This window comes from Choloepus didactylus, chromosome 21 (assembly GCF_015220235.1).
Source record: "Choloepus didactylus isolate mChoDid1 chromosome 21, mChoDid1.pri, whole genome shotgun sequence".
Lineage (NCBI taxonomy): Eukaryota > Metazoa > Chordata > Mammalia > Pilosa > Megalonychidae > Choloepus > Choloepus didactylus.
In genome coordinates, this window is record NC_051327.1 from 21,512,403 (window position 1) to 21,539,739 (window position 27,337).

Below are 27,337 nucleotides of genomic sequence, written 5' to 3' on the forward strand. Positions count from 1 at the left end.
GCGGGACCCTCGTGGGAGCGGCGGCGGGAAGTCTCCGGCGGGTGGGGAGGCGGATCGCGCTCTGCATCCATGGAGCGAGCTGAGGGGCTGAGGTGAGCCCGTGGAGCCGGTCTCCTTCTCTGCCGCCCTGGCGAACTCCCACGTTCCGGCCCCCGGGAAAGGAGGGGGATGGGGCGGGGGCGCATGGCGAGCTCCCGGCGCGGAGGCCCCCAGAGCGGGCTGCTGAGCGCTCCTTTCACGCGGGTGCCTTTGGGCACTTCTGGGTTCAGTCCGAGCCTCTCTCAGCGTCCTTGGGGCTGTGGGCGGGGAGATTTGGCGCTTTCAGGTGTTGGATTCCACCTGCTCCCAAGCAGACTCTGCCCACACGTCGTTCGCTAGTCGGTGGGCTTGATTGCCGGAGCAGGAAATCAAGCAGATTGAATTTCTGTCTTTTTTAACCTGGTTTCTTCCTCGCTCTTTGCCTTCCGAGGTTAACTCTGGGGCTTCAAGGAACATGCTAATTTGCATAGTCGCACAGTTTTTTAAAAATGCAGTTTGTATGTGTCTTCGAATGTGTAATTTTTGGCTACTAAGTTACACCGAATTCCGGATAGCAAATCGAATGCACTGTTTTTGCGTTCATTTTCAAACTTGTGAACACACGTTGAGCGTCTGTAATGAAAGGTTTTAACTCCACTCTTTAAAGTAAATATCAGAAATGGACCGTTAGCCTATGGTGTGTTGCCAAATCAACTAAATTTTAAAGCTACTGCACATTTGAGATAAATGAGTGAAATTCTTTGCAAGGTAGAATAAAGAGTGAAGATGTTTGTTCTTTTATTTCATAAGAGTTTATTGAAGGTCTGCCATGTTTTAGATGCTGTGGGAAATACCTGAAGATTTCTCTCCCGGGGATCCTCCAGTGTTCTGTTCCATGCATGTTATCAATTAAACCACTTACTAGAAATTGCTAAATTAATGAACATATGTAATACATGCTTTTAAAAAAATTAGTAGGTGCTGATCTTGAAGGATGACTAGGAGTTTGCCAAGTAGATGAGGAAGAGGGGAGCAGTGCAGACAGAGAGACAAGACAATTTCCAAAAGAGCATATGCTATTCAGAAAACAGTTGTTCACTGTGACTTGAGTGGCAGTTTGACAAAAGGAGGATTGGAGAGACTGGGAAAATAAGATAGATTGGGGCCTAATGATGACTAGATTTTAAACTTCCTATATAGTAGGTAGTGGCATACTAATAAGTTTTAAGCAGAAAACTCATTTGACCAGATTTGTGATTGAGAAGGATAATCCTGGTCGTAGCATGAATTGGATTAGGGAGAATCCAATTGGATGAATTGGATTAGAGACAAACCCGATTCTGAGGCAGCCACCGGGAATAGCTACACAATTGTCACCCAGTTTCCAAGATGGTTTTGACATGAATGCTGTCTTTCCCACCATGTCTGCTGTTTCAAATTGTGTGGGAAATGTTGCTTTCCCTTTTCAAGAAAGAAGATCCCATTTTTGCAAAAGATGATTGATTGGCAGTTTGAGGGATACAAGATGTGCCTCCTCCAAGTAGAGGAGTCACATCCATATGTTTTGGATTTAAAGAGGTAAAGATTTGAAGAGGTAAAGAGGTAAAGTATTTAAAGAGGTAAAGTATCTATTAAGTATCTATTAAGTCACATCCATATGTTTTGGATTTAAAGAGGTAAGTATCTATTAAGAACTGTAGAACAACATGTGTATTTATGAATATGGTAAGTAGATATGTTAATATAGTGAATATATTAGAACTATAAACTATTAACAGAGATGAAACCACAGTTAAATTCAGGATGAAAATAAATAACTTCATACTTGCTTTGTTTCTCATAACTGATTTCTTTAGTATAGAACTTGCTAAGGCCATCAAACCTATCGATCGGAAGTCAGTCCATCAGATTTGTTCTGGGCAGGTGGTACTGAGTCTAAGCACGGCCGTGAAAGAATTGGTAGAAAATAGTGTGGATGCCGGTGCCACTAATATTGGTAAGTTTTGAGAGTTTTAAACCATGAGAAATTATCAGCTTATGCTATTTTAGTCAAGAAATATTTGTTAGTGTAATAAGAGAGATTTTGGTATATTGATAAATTATTATTTTTTAAACTTAAATTTCGTACCTTTTATGTACCTAGTACTTACTAGGTAGTCATAATAATAATAGCAGTTAACTTTTATTGAGCTCTTACTATTGCTAGACAGGCATTATGCTAAGAACTACAAATGGAATACTTCATTTTATCTGCAGAATGACCTTATGCCATAGGAATTATTATTATTATTATTATTATCATTGTTTCCATTTTACAGATGAGGAAGTTAAGATTATACAGCTGGTAAAATTTAATCCATGATCCAGAGTCTGTCCTCTTTAGTAACTGTGTTAAAATTATTCCTTTCAAAAAAAAAGAAAGAGAAAGAAAGAAAGAAAAAAAGAAAATGACTTCATGACTTCTTCTTGGCTTGTAAATAGCCAAAAAGGACTTAAAAAAATAAAGTGTTGTACAAAATGACAATGGTATGTTTAAGTAAAAGTACAGTTGTAACTCTTAATGTGTATTAGATATGTTATATATAATGTGAATGTAAAGGCTTTTACCATAGGTCAATTCTTTGAGAAATAGATATTTTAAAATTTTAGATCTAAGGCTTAAAGACTATGGGGTGGATCTCATCGAAGTTTCAGACAATGGATGCGGGGTAGAAGAAGAAAACTTGAAGGCTTAAGTAAGTTGAATTTTTCTAACTACTTTTAAATATTTGGGCAAAGTATCTCAGAATTTGACTAACACTGTGTTAGAAAGCACAAATACAGCTTTTAATATCTTAACTGGGTATTATATATGTTTTTTTCATTTCTATGTCCTTTTAGATGCCTTAGGCCTTACTTTATGTCTCTTTCAGCTCTGAAACATCATACTTCTAAGATTCAAGAGTTTACTGACCTAATTCATGTTGAAACCTTTGGCTTTCGGGGAGAAGCTTTGAGTTCTCTTTGTGCACTGAGGTGATGTAATATTTTATCATAAAAATCCCTCTGAAAATTCAGAACTATGAGTAGATTCATGAATGTTTACAATTTTTGATCTGGCTTTCTAAACTCTGAGTTCTATTTTCTCTTACTACTAATTTTAAGTGATATTCCTTCTGAAATATAAGTTCCAGTGAAGCAAATGGTATTTTAAAAAAATATTGCTACCCTAATTAAAGCAGTCACTTTTCAGTTTAAGAATAACATTCAGTTTAAGAATAACATAGATAATAAATTGTAGGTACCATTGGTTTTAATTTATTTTCAATTTTTAGGAAAAAATTTAACCAGAGCAGTTGTTTAAGTTTACTGAACAGGTTATCTAAATTTTTGTAAATAACTGTTATGTATGTGAACTATAGTATCTTTTGACTTCTTTTAAAAATTTGGTTAAAATGTTAGTAATAAAATTGAGAAATAAATCTTTATTTAAGAATAAGTAAATTGAGAGAGCTTTTATTTTTTTATTTTTTATTTTTTATTTTTTTTGGTATTAATCTTTTACTTCTTTTATAAGTATTGATTCTTTGAATGCCACAGTATACAAAGTCTCAACATCATTTTAAATGAAATATCAAACATACAACTGCAGGGCAAGATATCACAAAGCGATTTTTGTAGTATATTTTGTGCCCCAGGAATTCCCTTCACTGACTCCAGAACCTCCAGTTAAACTGAGACCATGCTTTCTTAACGATCATAAAATCAAATGGGATCAGACCGTTTTTGCATTTTCAGTATTTGAATATGACACCTCAAGTTTGAGATTTCATTTTCTTTTAGAATACAGTCACAAGATCATCCGGTCAATCCTTTTGTCACAGTTCTCTGTGTGTGTGCGCGTGTGTTTGTAAGTATAAACTGAATGGTGACATTTAATTGGTTTATGGACCATTGAATTGTTGGGCATAAAATGTTTCTTAATTGGCATGAGACAGTTCCTAAACTGTCAAATTAATGAACTCAGACCAGTCTTTTGCAAAGGCTCTGAAGCATGTGATTTAGGGCTTACTCCTCAGGGGACCATATTAAAGGGAAAAAACACTCCCTTGGGTGATGAATCCTGCAAAGTTTCATATTATTATGAATAGAAATGCCTATCCTCTTAATATCTGCTATTTTTTGACAAGTGATGTTTTATATCTGTGAGAGAGCTTTATTTGCACTTCAACCAAAAATAAATACGAAAGTTTTATCAAAACGAAGCATTTATGGAACTCTTTGTCTCATTATCTAGTAAGTGCCAAATCTTAGATTTTATGAGATTCCTCAGAGGATGGATCTTCTGATCATTTTTTTTTGTTAAGAAAGTTTTGAGAGAAAGAAAAGTGAGTATATGAGCTCCTGTGAGTCTGTATATGAGACTCTGTGAGTCTCTAAATGAGGATGTACTGTGCCTTGTATTCCCTTACAGTGATGTCACTATTTCTACTTGTCACAAGTCTGCAAAGGTTGGGACGCGACTGGTGTTTGATCACAATGGGAAGATTGTTCAGAAAAGCCCCTATCCACGACCAAGCGGAACGACGGTCAGTGTGCAGCAGCTGTTTTATACACTACCCGTGCGCCATAAAGAATTTCGAAAGAATATTAAAAAGGTACAGTAAGTTCAGAATTGCAACAATCAGGAGTATTGATGGGTAATACACGTATGTACTAAAAGATCCAGTAAAGTGGTTACTCTTTAGTTGATTCTCTTCCCTTAATTTTTTGAGGTGTAGCTAATTTGTTTCTTCCCATCAAAGACAACTTTAGGATGATTTACTCTTTTGTTTTCTTGAAAGAATCATCAAATGGTGCTTTTGGATTCTCTCTTTGTTTTTTATTAACTATAGTCCATAGTTTACCTTGGGGTTCACTGTAATGTACATTACTAGGGCTTTTTAAAAAAATTTTACCCTAATAACATGTATACAACCTAAAATTTCCCCTTGTGGCCACATTCGAATTTATAATACATTGGTGTTAATTACATTCAAAATGTTGCAATATTGTCACCACCATCTATTACCAAAACTTTTCTAGCACCCCAGACAGAAACTCTATACCTATTAGGCATCAACTTCCCATTCCCTGCAGCCACTCTGGTCCCTGGTAAACTGTATTCTTGTTTCTGACTTCATTAATTTACTTATTCTAGTTATTTCATATCAGTGAGATCATATAATATTTGAACTTTTGTATCTGGCTTATTTCACTCAACATGATGTCTTCCAGGTTCATCCATGTTGTAGTATGGATCAGAGCTTCATTCCCATTTATGGCTGAATAGTATTCCATTTTATGTCTATACCACATTTGATGTATGTTCTTTCTAAGATGATAAATTTCTAGAGGGGAGGTTACAAGGACAAAGGGGAGGTACTTTTCAGTTTCTCTAGCAGTGGGCACAGACCTTTTGGAAATGAGAGGCATGTGACCAGGAGCCAAAGCCCTTGAGTTACATTTTATCCTATATTGGAAGATGCCTCTTCATGGATCATTCATTCAGGAATAGTTCCCCTTTTTTGTAGAAGGTGATATGAGAACTTTAAATTGGATGGTATAATTTGAATCATGTAGTTTTTGTATGATTAACACTGGGTCTTGTTTGTGTTTTGTAAACAGGAGTATGCCAAAATGATCCAGGTCTTGCATGCGTATTGTATCATTTCAGCAGGCATTCGGATAAGTTGCACCAATCAGGTTGGACAAGGAAAACGGCAGCCTGTGGTATGCACAAGTGGAAGCTCCAGCATGAAGGAAAATATTGGATCTGTGTTTGGGCAGAAACAGGTAGTGGTGGCCAGTTACATAAAAACATTTCATTGCTCTAGTGATTATGACAGGTTTCTGTTGTCCTTTACAAGGAATGGTACTTACAGAATAAAATCCAGGAACTGATTTTTTGCAGTACCTTTAATAAAAATTGCTTAATGTTTGAGAGCTGAAAGTTTTTATTCTTCCAGAGAATAAAATAATGCATCCTTCTACTGTCTATCTGAAGGAAATACAAAGTATTATGGGCAGTGTATTGATTATGAATAATAGGAGCTCAAATGTTTCATTTTATAATAAGTCAAAATTATAACACTGAAAAACAGTTGCTGAGATTCTTCACATTGCTTTTTGTTTTTAATGAGGATAGCTTGACCAGGAAAGAAAACAAAAACCTTCATTACATCTTCCTTTCTTAAGTCAGGTTCACTCTGCCTTTATTAGGAAATAAATGTGAGTCATGGTTTCTTTCAGTTGCAAAGCCTCATTCCTTTGTGCAGCTGCCCCCTAGTGAATCCGTTTGTGAAGAGTACGGTCTGAGCTATTCTAATACTCTGCATAATCTGTTTTGGTAAGTTGATTGCTGCCAGGAAAATTACAATTGAGCATTTTCTCTTGGGTTTGTGTTTCTTTTTTTTTTAAAGACTCAAGTGGTGATTTTAGGCTTACAGTTTCATACGCCCATTATGGAACTGTGGGCAGTATTATTCTGAAAAAGGATTTGTTCAAAGGACTCAGTTTATTTACTTCAAACAGTATTCTGGGTACCTGTACATTTGAGAAGGGTTTCTTCTTGAATTGGTCTTTCTAGTAAAGGCTCTGTTAGTGAATAATTAGCATAACTTTCAGTGATTTTTCCTTTATGATATGTTCACTTTACTGGGATCTGGCAGACGACAGTGGAGGCTGTGTTTCCTTTAATGCATGCTTTACCATGGTCCAGTCCAGCATCATTACTTTAGAGTAAGAAAAAACGGACAAGTTCCACAGCAGGATTGGCTCTGTGTTGGTTCCATTTTGCTTATTGCTCCCTCCGGTTTTGGCTTCTGCCTAAAAATACAAAGAGTTTCATTTCCTCATGTTAGGTATTATTCATATGGAAATGCGATCTCCGATGGGATGAATCTCAAATAGAACCAACCCTTAGCATTACCATAGTAGACAGAAGTTTGCTAACTGAGAGCAGATTTTCAGAGGGCAGGGGATGTGCGCCAAGACTCTGAAGACAAGTGCTTAGACTTCCTGGATGGGGGCAAGTGGCAGCCAAGGATTTAATAGGGAAGGTGACAGAAGAGCTGAAGCAAATGAATTTTGAACACACTGCATTGCCTGTAGTGGATTTGTTGACTCGGGGAGCTTTAAAACATTCTGGAGAGTCTGAGTTCTTTTTGTGATTCATAAATCATAGATTCCATTTTATGGAACACAGGTACACATTAACTGAAATTTTAATACCTATTAGCACATTGCCAAGTGCTTTATTTTTATTTCATTTTACTTTAAAGGGATGCCATATGATACTTATTTCTAATTCTCTTCACTCTGGAATCCTTCCCTTATCATATTAACATTGACTAGTATCTCAGGTTTCATTTCGCACTGTGACCATGGTGTTGGAAGGAGTTCAACTGAGAGACAATTTTTCTTTATCAATCGACGGCCTTGTGACCCAGCAAAGGTATTTAACATTTTTATTTATTTATTTATTTATTTATTTTTGGTATTAGTTCTTTCTTTTTGTCTTCAGCTTTTTATTTCCTTTATTTGTTATTTAATAACCTTTTCTGATACAGGCAGTTTACTTGGAACGTTGGCCTTTGACTCAGAAACGGCTTAAAATTATCTTAGGTTAGGCATTTTTAAAGGTTTACTCTATAGTTTTGTTTATATATATACATATATATGCATATGCATATACAGACACTCATATTAATAACCAATATAATTATTTATCATAAGAATTGCCGCTATTTGGAAAAAAACATTTCAGAACATTTACTGTCAATTAGACTTTTCATTATAGATTGATACACATGCATATATTTCTATATTTTCTCTTCCTCCTGTCCATTTTCTAGGAAAATAAGGGCCCTGATTATTTCTTCCTCAATCTTGTCAGTAGGGCTCTCTTTAGTATCTGAAGTAGGGCAGGTCTTTTATTGGCAAAATCTCTCAGAATTTGCTTGTCTGTGAAAAATTTAAGCTCTACCCCTCAATTTGAAGGAGAACTTTGCTGGATAAAGTATTCTTGGTTGGAAATTTTTCTCTCTCAGAATTTTAAATATGTCATGCCACTGCCTCTTCGCCTCCATGGTGGCTGCTGAGTAGTCACTACTTAGTCTTATGTTGTTTTCTTTGTATGTGGTGAATTGCTTTTCTCTTGCTGCTTTCAGAACTTGCTCCTTCTCTTCAGTATTTGAGAGTCTGATCAGAATATGTCTTGGAGTGGGTTTATTTGGATTTATTCTATTTGGAGTTCGCTGGGCATTTATGCTTTGTGTATTTATATTGTGTAGAAGGTTTGGGAAGTTTTCCCCAACAATTTCTTTGAATATTCTTTCTAGACCTTTACCCTTCTCTTCCCTTTCTGGGACACCAATGAGTCTTATATTTGGGCGTTTTATTTTATCTGTCATATTCCTGAGGTCCATTTCGATTTTTTCGATTTTTTTCCCCCATTCTTTCTTTTGTTCTTTCATTTTCCATTCTGTGGCCCTCGAGGTCGCTGATACGTTGTTCAGCTTCCTCTAGTCTTGTACTTTGAGTATCCAGAATCTTTTTAATTTGGCCAACAGTTTCTTTTATTTCCATAAAATCATCTATTTTTTTATTTACTCTTGCAATTTCTTCTTTATGCTCTTCTAGAGTCTTCTTTGTGTCCTTTATATCATGTGCCATGCTCTTGTTGTTTTGTCTTTAGTTCTTTGATTAACTGCTCCAAGTACTGCGTCTCCTCTGATCTTTTGATTTGGATGTTTAGGTTTGGGTTATCCATATTGTCTGGTTTTTTCATATGCTTTGAAATTTTCTGTTGTTTTTGGCCTCTTGGCATTTGCTTTACTTGATAGGGTTCTTTTAGGATATGTAGGATTATTCAAAATCTAATCTCTAATTTGTCAGATCTACAGCTTGGTGGCGTACACTTTCTCTAACTAACCAGCAGATTGTGTCTACGAGTCACCTATTCTCCTCAAGTCAGTTCTCCCCAACTTTGTTTTTGTGGTGTGTGGGGGTCTGATTCTTGTGGGGTCCAATTGGTGTACCAAGTTTGGGTGTGTTTTTGATGCTGTCCGCCCTGAATGTGGGGCATGTGTCTGAGCAGTTAGGGAGGCAGGGCAGCTTTAATAATCAAACCTCCCAGGTGTTCCCGGCTGGAGATTTAAGGCTGTTGCAAGAGTCTAAACCTTCAGTTCAGTCTCGCCACAGATTGTCCCTGCCGCTGACCCACAAGTCCTTGGTATTGGTGTATGGTCCCTGGGATTCCCGAGTGGGTCCCTCTTCCAAGCTGTGCCCTTCTAGGGCCTCTGCTGAGGGAAGGTTGTGCTATGTCACAAGTGTGCACCAAGGGAAGTTCTGGGCCGCCGGCTGTGTAAGGGCGTTCCCAGCGTTCTGTAAGGATGGCTGTATGGGGCGTGTTAATTTCCCCCTTTTTGCATAACTCCGCCTTCCCAACTCCGGGACAATTAGCTGTGGGTGCACGAAAGGCTACTGTCCAAGCCCGATATTGTGGTGTGTGCGTGTGATGCTGGAGACACTTCCTGTCACACTGGTTTTTTTGTTTGTTTGTTTTGGTGCAGCTCTGGGCTATGGCGCCGGCGCCAGAGTGTTCCCAGCCCGCCGGGAAGATGGCTGTAAGGGGCGTAGTTATTTTCCCCTTTTGGCTCACCTCTGCCTTCCTCACTCCGAGACAGTTAGCAGCGGGTGCGCAAAAGGCTGTCTTCCACGCCAGATATTGAGGCATACCTACAGCCTGTTCCTGCCACGCTTCACTGTGCATTTCTCACTGCCTTATCTGCAGCCACTTTTGGGTTTTTTAAAAAAGAACTAGTCCACCTCCAAATGCCAACCCACAGTTTCCCCACATTGCAGCGTGGCTGCCGGATATCCAGCAGGCTTACTCACTCGTTTCAGAATGCAGACTCCCGGTTTCACCAAGTGCACGGTCCCTGTGGATTTAGTAGACCTTGTGCAGCTGGTGCATCACTGGAACTGGTGTTCTGGGTCACTTTCTGGCTTTTATCTAGTATTTTTCATGGAGGTGTTTTTTTGCCCTGTCTCTCCTAGCCGCCATCTTAGGTTCTCCTCCTCTGCCTCAGTCTTAAACTGATCTCATCTTAATATGCTTACATGTGTTTTTAATGGTTCAGTTTTAACTTTGCATCTTCAGCAACATTGTACCTCAGTAGTGTTTTCTGTTTTCCATTGATACTTTAAAATTCACCTTATTTGCCAAATGTAGTTCAACTTCTAAATTTTTTTTACCTATAATAACAATTAAAGCAATTTTTTGGTTTCTCTAATGTCACTTAATAATCTCGCTATAGTCATATAAATGCATTTCTGTGTATATTTGAATGTGTTTTATGAACATTTAAACTGCTCCTGCATTTAATTGAAATTTCTTCACGAACATCTTAAGATTGGGAAAAGATTCAGTTTTTGTATTCCAGGAATAAAAATATCCCTCTGAGGGGTATGAGAAAACTTGAATGAAATACTCATCATCTGGATTGTGGGGATGGTTTCATGGATATATATTTATGTCAAAGCTTATTAAATTGTATACTTCAAGTATGTGCAGTTTATTGGATGTGAATTATACCTCAATAGAGCTTTTTAGAAAATACGTGCTTTTGATGGCTGGTTAGAGTAGTATCGTGTGTTAGTAGAACATTGAAGGACGGGAACATTTATTCTCTAATTTTTTTCTTTCGGTATAGGTTTCCAGACTTGTGAATGAGGTCTACCGCACGTATAATCGACACCAGTATCCATTTGTTGTCCTTAACATTTCTGTGGATTCAGGTGGGTTCCACTGTGATTACAGTGAAATTGGAGATTTTTAACATTATTTTTAACATATATTTTTGACATTATAAAGCTGTGATATGACTAGAAAGAGACTTTTGTGGTAATAATTTGTGCCAAGGTAATTTTATTTTCTTATACAAACTTTCCTGCTTTCTACTTGAAATTACGTTAATTATACGAAGAAAAATATGACCTTTTCATGTCAATGAGGGAAGGAAGTAGAAAGATGCCATGAAATTCATTTTAAGACTAAAATGTCCTCCCTGATTTTGTAAAGAACTCATTTTACAGACATCTTCCTTCTGATTACAAAAGTACTATTGGTCATTAGCAATAATAACATTGTTAAAATTTTGGTGTCTTGCCCCCCTAGTGTTTTTTCTTAGATATTTTTTATATGTACAGCTTAAAATATGTATATTACCATATCCTTTGGGGCAAAAAACCTAATTTCAGTTAATTTTATATCCTGTTTTTCTTTTCCAATGTAATTAAAAATTATTCAGAAACATTTTAATAGCTGCGTTATATTCCACTGTATGGCTATGCCTTGATTTTTGAATCTGTTTTCTTCTATTTTTGAGCATTTACGTTGATTTTAGTTTTTTCAAATTATAAATACTCTACTTGTAATTAAGTCTTTATCTCTTATTATCTCCTTAAGATAAATTCCTAGAAGTTTGGACAGTGAGTATCATTGGACAGTGAATATAATAGTTTTCAAGGCTTTTTCTTTATTGCATTCTAGTCATATATCAGTTTGCACATCTGCCACCAGTTTACCAGGTCTTATAATTTTTAAAACAAATTTAATATGTGATAAAATGGTTTCTCATTTTAGCTGGCAGTTTTTTAAATGGTATGTTTTTATGTGTTTATTCATTGTTTTGCAATTTACCTATTGCAGTCCCGGCATATTTCATCTATTTAAGAATTGTCCATCTTTTCCCTGTTTATTTGAAAGCCTAATTTTATAGTTTATGGATATTAATCTGGATGGTAGAATGTTTTTAATAGTACTTTTGGTAAGTACAAGTGGATAAAACAGTAGAGCAGGGAAAGTTCTATAACTAAAGGTTAACTTAAATGTAATGTGTTTTCTTTTTGCCTTAGAATGTGTTGATATCAATGTTACCCCAGATAAAAGGCAAATTTTACTACAAGAGGAGAAGCTTTTGTTGGCTGTCTTAAAGACCTCTTTGATAGGAATGTTCGACAGTGGTGTAAACAAGCTTAACATCAGTCAGCAGCCACTGTTAAATATTGAAGGTAAGAAAAATACAAGGATATAAATAGCTGCTAAAACTTTTAGGTACTGTGATGCCTTCCTTATTTTTTCCAAGGTAAAGTTTTTCATCATGGAACAAATCTCTTTTAGACAGTGGATGTGTCATGCTAGAAAGTATATGGCTGCCGATTTAAGGTAATCTGTTGAAAAAAAGAAGGGAGTGACCCCATTTAGCACACACAGACATGCAGTGATGCCTATCTTGGGGGATAATGGTCCCTCTAGTTTTTCTAAATTATGAACAGATGACATAACATGTGAGCAGAAGGCTACAGTGACTGTGCATTCTTGAGTCCTTTGTCATTTCTTTTACTGTGTATTTTTGAGTTACTTTCTTAGTGGTTGCCGTGGGGGTTACTGTTAACATAACAGTCTAGTTTGGATTAATATCAACCTAATTTCAGTAGTGTCACAAAACTATGCTCTTCTGTAGCTCCATTCCCTCCCCCCCCTCCATTGTACTGTTATTGTCATACCAGTTACAGCTTTATAAACCATATGTCCTGCCATCAACTAAGATTCATAATTACTGCTTAATGCAGTCATCTTTTAATCAAATGGAAGAAAAAACTTACAAATGAAAATATGTTTATGCTGCCTTTTATATTTACTTTTATCTTTACTTACCTTTGCTGGCAATTTTTATTTCTTCATGTGGATTTGAGTTACAGTCTAGTATCCTTTCATTTTAGTGTGAAGGGGTCCCTTTAGAATTTCTTATAGAGGAGGTCTGTTAGCAATGAATTCTCTCCGTTTTTGTGTCTGCGGATGTCTTAATAGTGCCCCCTTTTTTTTTTAACATTCTTTTTTAGAGCAGTTGTAGGCTGCAGAGAAATCATGCAGAAAGTACAGAGTTCCCATATTACATCCCATTTTTCCTGCTAACATTTTTCATCAGTGTGGTACATTTGTTATACTTGGTGAAAAATGTAATTATATTATTAACTGCATTCAGTGGTTTACATTAAGTTTCACTCTTTGTGTTGTACATTTCTCTGGGTTTTTTAATTTGTATTGTGGTAACATAGACAGTATAAAATTTCCTGTTTAACCACTTTCAAGTTTACAGTTCATTGGTATTCATGACATTGATAATGTGGTGCTCAACACATCTGGAAGCACAGTTGAATCATTACCCTTCTTTTAACCATTTTGTGGAAGTGTACCATGCATACAGAAAAAAACGTAAGCGGGTAGCTTGAGAGTGACCCCATTTTGGCAATCCCAGGATCAAGAGGGAGCACTCACAGAAATCCCCTTGAGCCCCCTTTCAGACACTAATCCCTCCCAGTGGTAACCATTTTCCTGACTTTTAACACCTTTAGATTAGTTTTATCCTTTTTTAATTTGAAATCATGTAGTATGTACTTTTTGTGATTGGTTTCTTTCTCTCAGTATTTTATTTGTGGGATTAATCCAGGTCAGGTGAGGTGGTTCATTCATTTGTTCGTTCTTGTTGTGTGCTATTCCATTGTATTCACATACCACCTTTGTGGACATTTGGGTTGTTTCTCGTTTTTTCTCTTTGACCAAAGCTGCCTTGACCATCCTTGTGCAGGTCTCTTGGGGAGTATACGTGGGCACTGCCGATGGGAGGAGTGATGCTGGCTCCCTGGCCTGTGTATGTTTAGATTTAGGAGCTACTACCAGAGAGTTTTACAAAGTGGTTGCACCATTTTCCCTACCACTAGCATTATTCAAGCATTCCATTTGATCCACATTCTTGTGAACATTTGGTGGTGGTGTTCTGTTTGTTTGTATTGTGGTAAAATGTATACAGCATTAAATTTTCCATTTTTTCCCCATCCTTAAGTATATAATTTGGTAGCTTTAATTATATTTACATTTATTGCACAACCATCAATGCTATTCCTCAAACTTTTTCATTACCCCAAACAGAAACTTTGTACTCATTAATCAGTAAGCTCCCATTCTCCCTCTTTCGTAGTCCTTGTAACCTGGAATCTACTTTCTGTCTCTCGGAATTTCCCTATTCTAGATACTTTGTTTAAGTGGAACCATACAATGTCTGTCCTTTTGTGACTGACTTATTTTACTCAACATGTTGTTTTCAAAGTTTTTCCATGTTGCAGCATGTATCAGAACTTTGTTGCTTTTTATGACTAATATTCCATTGGATTGATAAACTCTGTTTTGTTTATCCATTCATCTGTTGATGGATACTTTGGGTTGTTTCTGCCTTTGGCTATAGTGTGTTTTTTTAAGTTTACCCATTCTGGTGAGTATGTAGTTGTATTATATTATGGCTTTAATTTGTATTTCCTTTATGATTACTGTTGACGAATTCGTTTATATTGTTTATTAGCCACTGGGAAATCTTTGGGAAAGTGCCTATTCAAGTGAAGATGCCCTTTTATTCCGTTTCAGTACAGTCCCTGTTACTCTTCTCCATTCATATTTATGTAGGCAACCTGATGAAAATCTATTCGGCAGAAATGGAAAAGCCTCTGCCAGAAAAGCAGGACAATCCTGCTGTGTTAAGGACTCGAGGAGACGAAAAGAGGGCAGTGAGCATTTCCAGACTGCGAGAGGCCTTTTCTCTCCATCACGCAGCAGAGCACAAGTCTCAGCGCCTGAAAACTCCTGGACCGAGACAGACCTCTCCAAGGCAGAAAGCATGTGTACCACATTCCGGCACTTCAGATCCCCTACCCTCCCAGAAGCGCATCTCTGGCAGAGGCATGTCTGGTCCTCAGGAAGAGGTGATGCATCCAGACGAGGGTCCCTGCGACAGAACGGACAGCCTGGAAATGGAGGAGGACTTGGGGCTCGGCAGCGCAGCAGCCGGCTCGGAAGAGGGGCTCAGCACCCCAGAGACGGGCCGAGGCTTCAGCAGCGACCATGCTGCAAGTTCCCCTGAAGGCAGGTCTTCCCAAGAAAACGTGGACTCGTGTGAGAAATCACCTGAAACTGACCATCATCTTTCAGAAATAGGATGCCATGTAGACCAGAAACATACTGGATATAGAGTTTTGCCTCAGTCATCTGATATCTTGTCGTCACCCAGAAAGTGTTTTAAAAAGGAAAAAAATCCTTTAAATGCTGACATTCCTCAAAAGTTGACTAATACTCAGAACATTTCCTTATGTCTAGTTGATACAGCTGTTAAAATTAATAAGAAAATAGTGCCTCTTTACTTTTCTATGACTGCTTTAGCTAAACGGATGAAGCAGTTACATCAGCGAGAACAGCAAAGAGAAGGTGAACAGAATTTTAGGAAATTTAGGGCAAAGATTTGCCCTGGAGAAAATCAAGCAGCTGAAGATGAGCTAAGAAGAGAAATAAGGTAAAGTCTTTTCCTTCAGAGTATCTTGCTCATTTTAGTGACCTTCTTTGAGTGACTCAAAGGCTGAACCTTCAGGACTCCAGCTTTGCCCCTCTGGGTGTCTTTTCCTTTCTTCATTCTCACTCTGCTTTGATAGGCAGCTTTTCTGGCTCTGTGCTCCTGAGACACTGCCCTGTGGCTTCTGCTGTCTGTTAGATAGTCCTCGCTGGGGTCTTCCCTCCGTCACAGGCTCCATGTACCCCAAAATGGATCTCACGCTTCTTTCTCTTCTCCACCTGCCTTTCTCCCTCCCTACTCATAGCTCCCTCTCCCAGATTCTAATTTTGGAGTTTTTTTTGTTTTGTTTTTTTTTAATTTTTATTAGAGAAGTGGGTTTACAGAACAATCATACATAAAATACAGGATTCCTGTACACCTCCCCACAACCAACACTAGCATTGGTGAGGAAAATTTGTCACAATTGATGATAGCACTTTTTTGTAATTCTATTTTTTTAACAGTAGTTACATTTGTCACAATTGATGAAAGATAATTAAAGTAGTACTGTTAACTATTGTCCATAGTTTGCATAGGGGTATTTTTTTCCCCATATTCCCAACCTATTATTTTATTATTATTATTATTATTATTATTATTATTATTATTTTCATTCATGTCCTTATTACTCATCTACCCATACACTAGATAAAGGGAGTGTCAGTCACAAGGTTTTTACAATCACACGGTCACAAGATGAAGGCTATATAGTTATACAATCATTATCAAAGATCAAGGCTACTGGATTACAGTTCATCAATTTCAGGTATTTCCTTCTGGCTATTTTAATGCACTAGAAACTAAAAAGAAATTTTTATGTAATAAGTGAATAGTCATCATCATTTGTTAAATCCTAACTTCCCAGTTACAGGTCCTCTCTCTCATTTGATCATTCTCTTACTCTTCAAGGATATCTGGGCAATCACCATTTTAACTTCTTCATGCTGGAAAGGGGTGTTGACCTTATGGGGTAGAGGAGTGAAACTGGTTGATGTTCTTGGGGAGACTGGTACCTCTGGGTTTCAGGGCTTACCTGGCATAGGAGCCATCTGGAGCTCTAAGTTTCTAAAAAATAATAGGTAAAACTTTTATAGAGTCTTAGATAGAACTGAGGATATTTGTTAGGGTTTTCAGGAATACTGTGGTTAGTGCTTGGGAGTCAATTTTGATTCTACAGATTCCTCATTAGTCTCACCAATGCATCCTTGGGAATGTTTTTACGTTTACCAACTTTTTTACATTGTCTCTCTGTCTCAAATTAATTTTCTTTAAATTGTGCTTTCATTGTGCTATTCTCTCTCTCTAAAAAAATTTTATTGTTAATGTATATGCAATGTACAATTTCCCATTTAACCACTATTGTGTCCAAATCAATGACATTAATTACATTCACAATATTGTGCCACTATTGCCACCATCCATTACCAAAACCCTTTCCTCATCCCAGCATAAATTCTGTCCCAATTAGTTGATAACTTATTGCCCTCCTTCCCTGGTCGCGTGGTAGTGTCTCATCTACCTTCTATCTCATGAATTTGCTTATTTTAGTTATTTCATGTAAATGTAATTTGTTCCTTTGTGTCTGGCTTATTTCACTCAACATCTTGTCTTCAAGGCTCATCCGTGTTGTTGCATGTATCAGAACTTCATTTCTTTTTACAGCTGAATAATATTCCATTGTATGTACATACCACGTTTTGTTTGTATATTCCTTGGCTGAAGGACACTTGGGTTGCTTCCATCTTTCGGCAATCGTGAATAATGCCGCTATGAACATTGGTGTGCATTTATCTGTTTGAGTCCTTGCTTTCAATTCTTTTGGATATTTACCTAGAAGTGGAATTGCCAGATCATATGGTAATTCTATACTTAACTTTCTGAGGGACCTCCAAACTGTCTTCCATGGTACCTGCACCATTTTGCATTCCTCCCAGGATTGAATGGGTATTCCTGTGTCTCCATATCCTCTCCAACACTTGGTCTATTTGTCTGTCCTTATGCTGTTACCACACCATTTTGATTACTGTATCTTTTTTAGTAGCATGTTTTAAAATTGGTGAGAGTCCTGCAACTTTGTTCTTCTTTTAAAATGGTTTTGGCTATTCAGGTCCCCTTGTTATTCCATATGAATTTGATGATTGGTTTTCCATTTCTGCAAAAAAGGCTGCTGGAATTGTTATTGATATTGCATTGAATCTTTAAATCACTTTGGGTAGTATTCATGTCTTAAAAAATATTAAGTCTTCCAATCTGAATATGATATGTCTCACCATTTATTTAGGTCTTTATTTCTTTTAGCGATGATTTGTAGTTTTCAGCATACAAGTCCTTTATATCCTTGGTTAAATTTATTCCTAGATAGCTTATTCTTTTAGTTGCTATTGTAAATGAATTGTTTTCTAGGTTTTTCTTTCAGATTGTTCATAACTGGTATATAGAAATGCCATTGATTTCTGTGTGCTGATCTTGTACCCTGCTGCTGTGTTGAACTAATTTATTAGCTCTAGTAGCTTTCTTGTGGATTATTTGGGGTTTTCTAGGATCATGTCATCTATGAATAGAGATAGTTCTACTTCTCTCTTTCCGATATAGTTGCCTTTTATTTCTTTTTCTTGCCTAATTGCTCTGGCTAGAGCTTCCAGTACTATGTTGTGTAGAAGTGGTGAGAGCAGATATCCTAGTCCTATTTCTGATCTAAGGGGACGTTTTTCAGTCTTTCACCGTTGAATATGATGTTAGCTATGAGTTTTTCACATAGGCCCTTTATCATGTTGCTGAAGTTGCTAGTTTTTTGAGTGCTTTTATCAAGAATGTGTGCTGTATTTTGTCAAATGCCTTTTCTATGTTAATTGAGATGATTGTTGGGAAGTTTTTCATGACTGCTTCAATCTAATTACTTGTTATTGGTCTTTTGAGACCAAAACACAATGTGTGTTTCTAGGAATTACTTCTTCTGGGTTATATAATTTGTTGGTTCTCTCCATGCTATTCTGCTGCTTGAAAACTTTCAAGAATTTTTCTTTGGGTTTTCTTAACATTTGCATTCCGTCAGTGTAACTACTAGTCAGCACCTCCAGATCTGATTTCATCCCCTTCTTGAAGGCTTTTCAGGCCATAGAAATTTCTCCAATGCTTTGAATTCATGGCAGTTTTGGTGTACATTGTTGCTTCCCATTTTTCATTGTAATGTGTGTTAGGAAAAAATTAGGACTGGCCCATTGTCAAACTGTGAGTTCAAGAACATTGCCTAAGATAAGGCTAAGTGAAAACATGAAAATATACATACCTACTTTCACTTCTAGGAATTTCTGTCACAGAAAAACTCCCGCAAGTGTATGTATAAATGTATAGGAACATTTATTACAACTTTGTTTGTTTTAATAAAATTGGACACAGCTCAAATGTCCTTCACTAAAGAATTAATTAAACAACTTATGGTACATCTGCACAATAAATTTCTATATGGTTATTAAAAAGAATGAAGTATGTATGGGTCTGGAAAAATGTCTAAGATACATTAAGTGATAAAAGCAGAATGAATGGAATGGAAAATATTGCATTTTTGGTTTCTTCATTTTAAAAAATTAATGTATAAACAAAGGTCTGGTACATCAAACATACACCCAAATTATTAACAGTGTTAACTAATGTTATCCCTGGAGAATTGAATGAATGAATGAATGAATGAATGAATATTGTGATCTTCAGAAAGTGGAATTATTGTAGATTTTCTCTTTATGTTTGTTAATTGTTTATTTTTGTTACTTTGTTCTGTTTTATAATCAGCAAAATAATCTTTTAAATGTCTTGTAACTAGTTTATTTCTACATGCAGTAAAACAATGTTTGCAGAAATGGAAATCATTGGGCAGTTTAACTTGGGATTTATAATAACGAAACTGAATGCAGATATCTTCATAGTGGACCAACATGCTACGGATGAGAAATATAACTTTGAAATGCTCCAACAGCACACTGTTCTCCAGGGTCAAAGGCTGATAGCGTAAGTTCATTTCAGTGTTCAGAATTTTCATTGTTGTTTCACCCCTGAAATTTAAGATGTAGTAGCTTAGGTGCATGTCTGCGTATATATCATTCTTGCTCTTTATTTTTTGTCGTAAGTAACTTTTTTATTCCTCCATCACTTTTTACCTTTTTATTTCATTATAGTCATAGTTAGCATTTACTGAGTGCCTGTTGTATACTAGGGACTGTTGAAGGAGTTTACGTGTATTTAATTCACTGAATCCTCACAAACTCATAAGATAGTTTACCATCCCCAATTTCAGGTGATAAATCTGCAGGACACCCAGAGAGATTTAATAACACAGTCAGTGTATTCTTTACATATCAAATCATTTTATCTGTTAAAAAATGTCACTCACTGGTTGGCCAGAAAATTCTCCAATGGAGGGCAATGTGCAGTCCTTTTATTTGCAGTACCTAGAATTTATGTTTTATGCCAGCCTGCGGGTCAGTCTACCTCTGTAGTAGAGCAGCTTCACTGCAGAGTTGGGCATTTCTCTGTCTTTTGCCAAATTGAATGTTTTGCGCTTACCTCTTTACAAGGTGGTGTGATAGTGTATCACGTAAGCCAGAGATCTCTTTTTAAACAAGGTAGTAAGAAGAAGTCATGGATTTTCAATTGGGAAATTAAACTGCACAGTAAAATCAGATTCCATTAGAAGTACAGAAGTAGATCCTGGCTTGGAGAAAGGTACTGTTAAAGCAACCATTAGCCTTGGAAAATATACCTAGTTTACTGAGAAAATTATTTCCTCTCTTTCCTGTGAAATATGTTAATTGTTATTAATTTTCAGTAGGAGAAATGGTGGTAATATTAAGGTCATTTAGTAAATTACTTTATAATACTGAAATTCTCTTGCCATTCTTAAAGAGGATCTTTCATTTTTTAGCCATTTTGCATAAATAGGTTCTCATTCTGTGACATTTCAAGTTGACCCACAGAATCATAGGCCAGTTTCAATCCCAGATGGACCATACCTGAAGATTAAAGAATAAACACCAACGTTCCATCTTATCTTGCAGGGTCCTGCATAGTTGACCCTTTCCTAACTCCTCTTCTTCATGCTCCCTCCTCTTGCCATTCTGACATCTTCCGTTTTACCTAGACAGGCCCCACGAACTCCTATACAACCATTTAAGAAGAACAAAGTAGATATACGTGTGTGGGTCTGGAAACTTGAGAGGTCTGACATAGGGCTTTTGCACAGCTGTTGTCTCTGCCTGCAACTCTTCCCTGCACCCCCTTACACACACACCATTGCCTGATTCACTCCCACCCAGTTCCTGACCTCAGCCCAAAGGTCACTTCCTCATAGAAGCCTTCTTCTTAACTCTTACTCTAGTTTGTGATTGTAATTTATTTGTTTGGCTGTTTGGTTAATGTCTTTCTCCTCCACTAGATTCTTAATTTCATGAGGGCAGAGACTAAGTCAGTGTTTGTTCACTATGATACTCCTGCCTTTAGCGGTGTTTGCCTTAATCACTCCGTAAATCCAGGAGGAGAGTGGGTGGGTGGGTGGGTGGATGGATGAGTAATATAAGCAGAGGAAGGAGCAGAATAACAAAACAAATGTTATCTATTTAATGTTTTCAAATGCCTGAAATGGCAGCCCAGCTTTTCAAATTATGTTTATCGTAAGGAGTATTCTGGTTTGCTAACGCTGCCGTTACGCAAAATACCAGAAATGGATTGGCTTTTATAAAGGGGGTTTATTTGGCTACAAATTTACATTCTGAAAGCTGTGAAAATGTCCAAATTATGGCATCAACACAAGTATACCTTTAGAGAACGAAGGCCCATGGCATCTGGAAAACCTCTGTTAGCTGAGAAGGCACATGGCTGGCATCTGCTGATCATGGATTGTGTTCTAGCTTTTCTCTCAACTCCTGTGCATTCTTCAAAATGTTGCTCTTGGGATGTTTTGTCGTCTCTTAGCTTCTCCAGAGCAAACTTTGGGCTAGTATCTCCAAAGAGTCAGCAAAAGTCTGCTTTCAATGGCCATCTCCAAAATGTCTCTCTAAGCTGCAGCTGCTCTGAGTTCCTTTGGTCTGTGAACTCTTTTATAGGACTCCAGTGATTTAATTAAGACCCATGCTGAATGGGCAGGGCCAACCTCCGTGGAAATAATCCAGTCAAAGGTATTACCCATGGTTCGGTGGGTCACATCTCCATGGAAACAACCTAATCCAAAGATTCCAATCTAATCAACACTAATATGTTTGCCCCCACAAGATTGCATTAAAGAACATGGTGTTTTGGGGGACATAATACATCCAAACCAGCACAGGAGGAATAATGATATTTTTAAGTTATATAGTTAAGGACAGGATCCAAAATAAGACTGAGTCAGTGGGGTTGAGTTACGTTCTATTGAAAGAGAACTATGTGGTTGTGCCTCTCTATTTAGATAAGAGCAAACTGCTTCTACAGCTTCTTTGACTTCTAGAAACAACTTAGAGAATTAAAAGGAAATTCTCAGAGAGAAGTTTTGTGTAGGAAGGGCACATGGCTGAATAAAGGGTTATTTGGTTTGCTTTTAAATGAATTCAAAATGTCATAGTATTGTTGTAGTTTCATTTCAGCTTTATACCTAAATGTTTGACTTCAAACCATTTCAAAATCTCTTCTCTGCTTTTCAGACCTCAGACTCTAAACTTAACTGCTATCAATGAAGCTATTCTGATAGAAAATCTGGAAATATTCAGAAAGAATGGTTTTGATTTTATTATTGATGAAGACGGTAAGTTATTAATTAGGACTATAGAATCATGTCTTTTTAGAGCTGAAAACAGTCTTTGAGATCATATAGAGTCTCCTTGTTTTATAAGAGATAAAAGAGGTTCCAAAAAGAGGCGTTTTGCTTCTGCCCTCTCTTTCAAATGTTCTTTACAGTTTGCACTCAAATGAGATGCGTTTTCTAAATACTGGATTTTTCCCAACATTTTATTTTTTTAGCTCCAGTCACTGAAAGGGTCAAGTTGATTTCCTTGCCAACTAGTAAAAACTGGACTTTTGGAACCCAAGATATAGATGAGCTGATCTTTATGCTAAGTGACAGCCCTGGCGTTATGTGCCGCCCTTCTAGAGTCAGGCAGATGTTTGCCTCCAGAGCCTGCCGGAAGTCTGTAAGTACGGCAAAGGAAGCCCGTGTGCCGGGGACTGGAGGCTTTGCTCAAGCTCGTTTGACCTGAGCTGAAGGTTTCTTTCCTGATTCCCTCACCCTTGTTGCATGCTGTCTTGGTTGCACAGGTTGTTTTACATGCATAGTTTTCAATTTCAGTATATCATAGCAACTCATAATACCTGCATTACCTTTACCTCTAGCCCATAATTATTGATCTTTCTCTACTTTCCTTAAGTAGCATTCTGTCTTAGAGCTTTTGTTTATCTCAACACAGTTTGCTGTTTATGCACTTTGCTCACCTGTGAACCTTAAGGGTTATAATAAGATTGGTAGATAGATAAAGATTGTGGCAGCTTGGCCTGAGAAGCACTGTCCAAGATCATTCAGTCAACAGGTATTTCACAGGCACATGGTGTGCCAGGCATTGCTCAGCGTTTGGCTAGATTGATATGGAAGACTAGCAAAGGTTGATGACACCAGGAGATGGTAGCAGTGGTTGGTGACACTGGAAGATGTAGAAATGGTGACACCAGGAGATGGTGGCAGTGGTTGGTGATCCTGGGAGATGGTGGCAGTGCTCAGTGACACCGGGAGATGGCAGTGCTCGGTGACACCGGGAGATGGTCGCAGTGGTTGGTGATCCTGGGAGATGGTAGGAATGGCCAGTGAGACTGAGCCTGATGTCAAAGTAAAGTAAGTGGCCAATAGAAACTGCCAGTGTGCCATTCTTCACTTAGTCAACAGATATTCCTCAACACCCTGCTGCATGCCCCACAATGTTCTGGATGCCACAGACACGCAGCTGACAAGACAGATGAGGTCCTTGCCTCTGAGGAGTTTATATTTTAGGTGGGAGAAACAGACAAAAAATAAATAACAATTTCTGATACCAGTAAATGCAATAAAGAAATTAAAACAGGGTATTGGGATAGGTAGGTTGGCCCAGGGAGTTGGGTGATCAGGGAAAGGCTCTCTGAGGAGGTGACATTTGAACTGAGACCTGAAAGGTGAGATGGAGCCCCCTTGAGCAAGAACTTTCCAAATAAAGGAAACAAAGTACAAAGGAGAGGGGTGTGATTAGTTTCATGTAGCCGCCATGACAAAGTACTGGAAGCTTAAAACAACAGAAATTGATTATCTCACAGTTCTGGAGGCCGGAGGTCCAAATCACAGTGTGGGTCGGACCATGCTCCCTCGGGGGGCTCTGGGGGAGGCTCCTTCCTGGCCTCTTCGACTTCTGGCAGTGGCTGCAGTCCTTGGGGTTCCTAGGATTGTGGCTGCAGCACCTCCTGTCTCCCTCCGTCTTCACAGGGCCGTCTTCCCTCTGTGTCTTGTTGACAATAAGGATGCTGGTCATAACTGGTTTTAGGGCCCACCCTACTCCAGCATGATCTCATCTTAACTTCATTGTATCTGCAAAGACCCTGTTTCCAAATGAGGTCACATTTATAGGTTCCAAGCAGACATGAATTTTGGGGGACCCAGTCCAGGGTGTTTGAGCAAAGACAGCTGATCCTTGTGACTGGAGAGGGGATGGGGTAAGAGCAGGTGTCCAGATGCCAGAGCCCCTAGGCTCCTGTCGACCATGGCCAGGACTTGGGTGTTTGTTGGGGTGCGGTGGGAGCCGTTGGGGGTTTGTTGTGGTGTGATGGGGCCTTGGGGTGCGATTGGGGCCATTGGGGGTTTGTTGGGGTGCAGTGGGGGCCTTTGGGGGGTTGTTGGGGTGCGATGGGGGCCGTTGGGTTGTTGGGGGTTTGTTGGGGTGCGATGGGGGCCATTGGGGGTTTGTTGGGGGTGCTATGGGGACCGTTGGGGGTTTGTTGGGGTACGATGGGGACCGTTGGGGGTTTGTTGGGGTGCGATGGGGGCCACTGGGGGTTGTTGGGGTGCGATGGGGACCGTTGGGGGTTTGTTGGGGTACGGTGGGGACTGTTGGGGGTTTGTTGGGGTGTGTTGGGGGCCATTGGGGATTGTTGGGGTGCGATGGGGGCCACTGGGGGTTGTTAGGGTGCGATGGGGGCCACTGGGGGTTGTTGGGGTGCGATGGGGGCCGTTGGGGTTTGTTGGGGTGCGATGGGGGCTGTTGGTTTGATGGGGTGTGATGGGGGCTGTTGGGGGTTTGTTGGGGTGTGATGGTGGCCGTTGGGGGTTGTCTGGTGGAGAGGAGACTAGGGGTTGCCACAACTGAATAAGGAAGATGCGGGAAGAACAACTGCCTCTCTTATTTGGAGGTGGATGGGGTTAGGAGCTCGGTTTTAGGCACAGTATATTTGAGATCCCATTGGACATCCAAGTGGAGGTATTTGAACCCTGTCATATAAATGAATCTATGGCTTGGGGAAATGTCATGGCTGGACATAAATTTTAGGTGTAATTTACAGCCATGGGGTTGGATGAAATTGCTCAAGGAAATAGGTTGGATAGGGCAGAGCAGAAGGCCCAGGGCTGACTTCCAGCCACAGACATTTCTTAGATAACGACCTAATATTGATCTTCCAATCCTAGGGATTGTGACTGAGAGTTGGCGCTGAGACTGGTCTATCAGAATATCAGGCACATTAAAATTTTGCCTCTAACTGACTCCTGAGACTTTGGAGCCGCAGGCTGCCCTTTTGTCCCAGCTGGCAACTGTGCCAGCTCTCGGGGGCCATTCCTGCTGCCCCCTTCCCTGGGCTCCCATGCGACTGCTGTGCATGTTCCCCAGCTGCGCCCCTGTGAGCCCCAGGCTCTGGCCCCTGCCTGCCTGGGCCTCAGCCTCAGCTCTTCCCGGGCTCAGCACTCCCCCCGCCCTGCCAAGCTCCTTGCTGATGGAGCCTCTCCTGGGCTCTGGCCACAGCATCCTGGGTCATTGTGGTTATGTTTTCTGTGAACTTGATGCTGTTAAGTTCTTCCTCCAACATGGCAGAGCCCTGCTGTGTACCCCCCTGTAGGACTGGGACTGTGTCTGGCACACGGTGGGCACTAGGGTCCCCTAGGAAGGAAGAAGGTAATAGCCAGGTTCAGGCTTGGCACTTCTAGCCATCTGTCCTTGTTTCTCAAGGTCTCAGTTTCTCTGTGCTCACTGGGGAGTCTGCTCATCTCTGGTTACGTGTCAGATGGTGATAAATGCTTCGGGGAAAAGAAGGATGAGAGGCTGGTGGGCAGTGGAGTAGGAGTACTAGTTCATTGAGAGAAGGTAGGGATGTTTGAGCAGAAGCCTGAGAGAGAGAGAAGTGAGGTCTGCAAACACTTGGGGAAAGAGTGTTCTGGGCAGAGGGGACAGCCAGCACCAAGGTCCTGGAGCCAGAGCTGGCTCTATGTGTGTGGCTGGAGCGAGGGAGGGAGTGAGGGACGCCTGCCTGCAAGGCAGGTGCAGTGGCCGTGGGGCCAGGGCAGGCGAGGGACTTGGGCTTCTATTTGGGTGAGACAGGAGAGCTGTGGAGAGGAGCGGCATGATTGGCAGGACTTTAAAAGGCCCCACTGGCTGCTGCTGAATGAAGAACAGATGGTGGGGGGCATGGGAGCAGCAGGGGACCCATTGCGGAGGAGGCTGGGAAGGAGGTGGGGGGATTGATGCTGAGGGCAGTGGGGTCTGGGCAGGTCTGGTGAGCATTTCTAGTGAAGGAGAGGCCACCGTGAAGGAGCCAGCAGGGTGCTGGACTTCAAAAAAAGGTGGAGATGTTAGAAGGTGGGGTTATTTCAGGGAAGCTTTTTAGGAATTGTCTTGAGTTGTGTTCAGCCTTTTTTTAGAGAAAAGTGCATCTGAAGAGTTTCTCTTCTGAAAAAAGAAAAAACAACCACAGCTAACCTTTGTGCCTTGTACTCAGGTGATGATTGGAACTGCTCTTAATACAAGCGAGATGAAGAAACTCATCGCCCACATGGGCGAGATGGAGCACCCCTGGAACTGCCCCCACGGGAGGCCGACCCTGCGACACGTGGCCAACCTGGACCTCATTGCCCAAAACTGACCTGGCTTCTCACAGGATAGAATTGGGGATTTGAATCCAGGTTTTCCTGTTTTAAAAGGCACTGTTTTAAGGAACCAGTTTTTTTGTTTGTTTGTTTCAAAATTAGCTCACTGCTTTAAAAAAATTGTACCAGAACCACTTAAAAATGATCTTGAGAACCTTTTCAAGCCCTGTATGGCATTGCTGGCAATAGCTTTTTTATGCATTTGAATGTGTGTATGTGTGTCTGTTTAGTCAGGGACACACTTTACAAAAATAGGAGCACTTCGGAAGTTACCCAGGCCTCTGCTCTGGCTGTATGTTAGTCTGCAACTTTCAGCCTTTAGTGATGATTAAATTCATATTGGTTTAACCAATTTCGTGAATGTAAAATTATGGTCCTTTTTGGTTACTGTTTGTCAATCCCAAAGCACCTTAAATTTTAAAAAGTAACAGTCCGAAAACATAAGGGGGGTGTGCTGTCTGCTGGAAGAACATGACTAGGTGGGACCAGGATAACTTTTTTAAATGTTCCCCAGTGCGTTGGAGTGGCAAAGCCCTGTTCTAGGCAAGGGGAAATAAAAGATTTTGAGTTTTCCATAACTTTAATGTTGTGATTTGAGTTTTCTATAACTTTAGTGCTGCGATTTGGTTTCCTTGGGGTGTGAACAGTAGGATATTCTAATTACTGGCCCCAAGTGGTACAGGAGATCTAATCCCTGTCTGTCTTGTCAAATATTTTTCATGGAATCTTGTCCCATTTGAACTAAAATTGAAATAAA

General features: G+C 39.4%; 1 protein-coding gene across 1 annotated transcript; it reads left to right on the forward strand.

Moving 5' to 3' along the window:
• Window positions 1-25: 25 nt before the first annotated feature.
• Window positions 26-27,158, forward strand: PMS2 (PMS1 homolog 2, mismatch repair system component). Its single transcript, XM_037813534.1, is given in 16 exon segments — window positions 26-92; window positions 1,880-2,014; window positions 2,668-2,753; window positions 2,931-3,033; window positions 4,472-4,655; window positions 5,665-5,832; window positions 6,289-6,304; window positions 6,307-6,385; window positions 7,393-7,492; window positions 10,755-10,839; window positions 11,959-12,114; window positions 14,561-15,440; window positions 19,311-19,478; window positions 22,142-22,242; window positions 22,458-22,627; window positions 26,433-27,158. Coding segments are annotated over 14 exon segments (2,388 nt in total). The 5' UTR covers window positions 26-92; window positions 1,880-2,014; window positions 2,668-2,719; the 3' UTR covers window positions 26,577-27,158.
• Window positions 27,159-27,337: the final 179 nt, after the last annotated feature.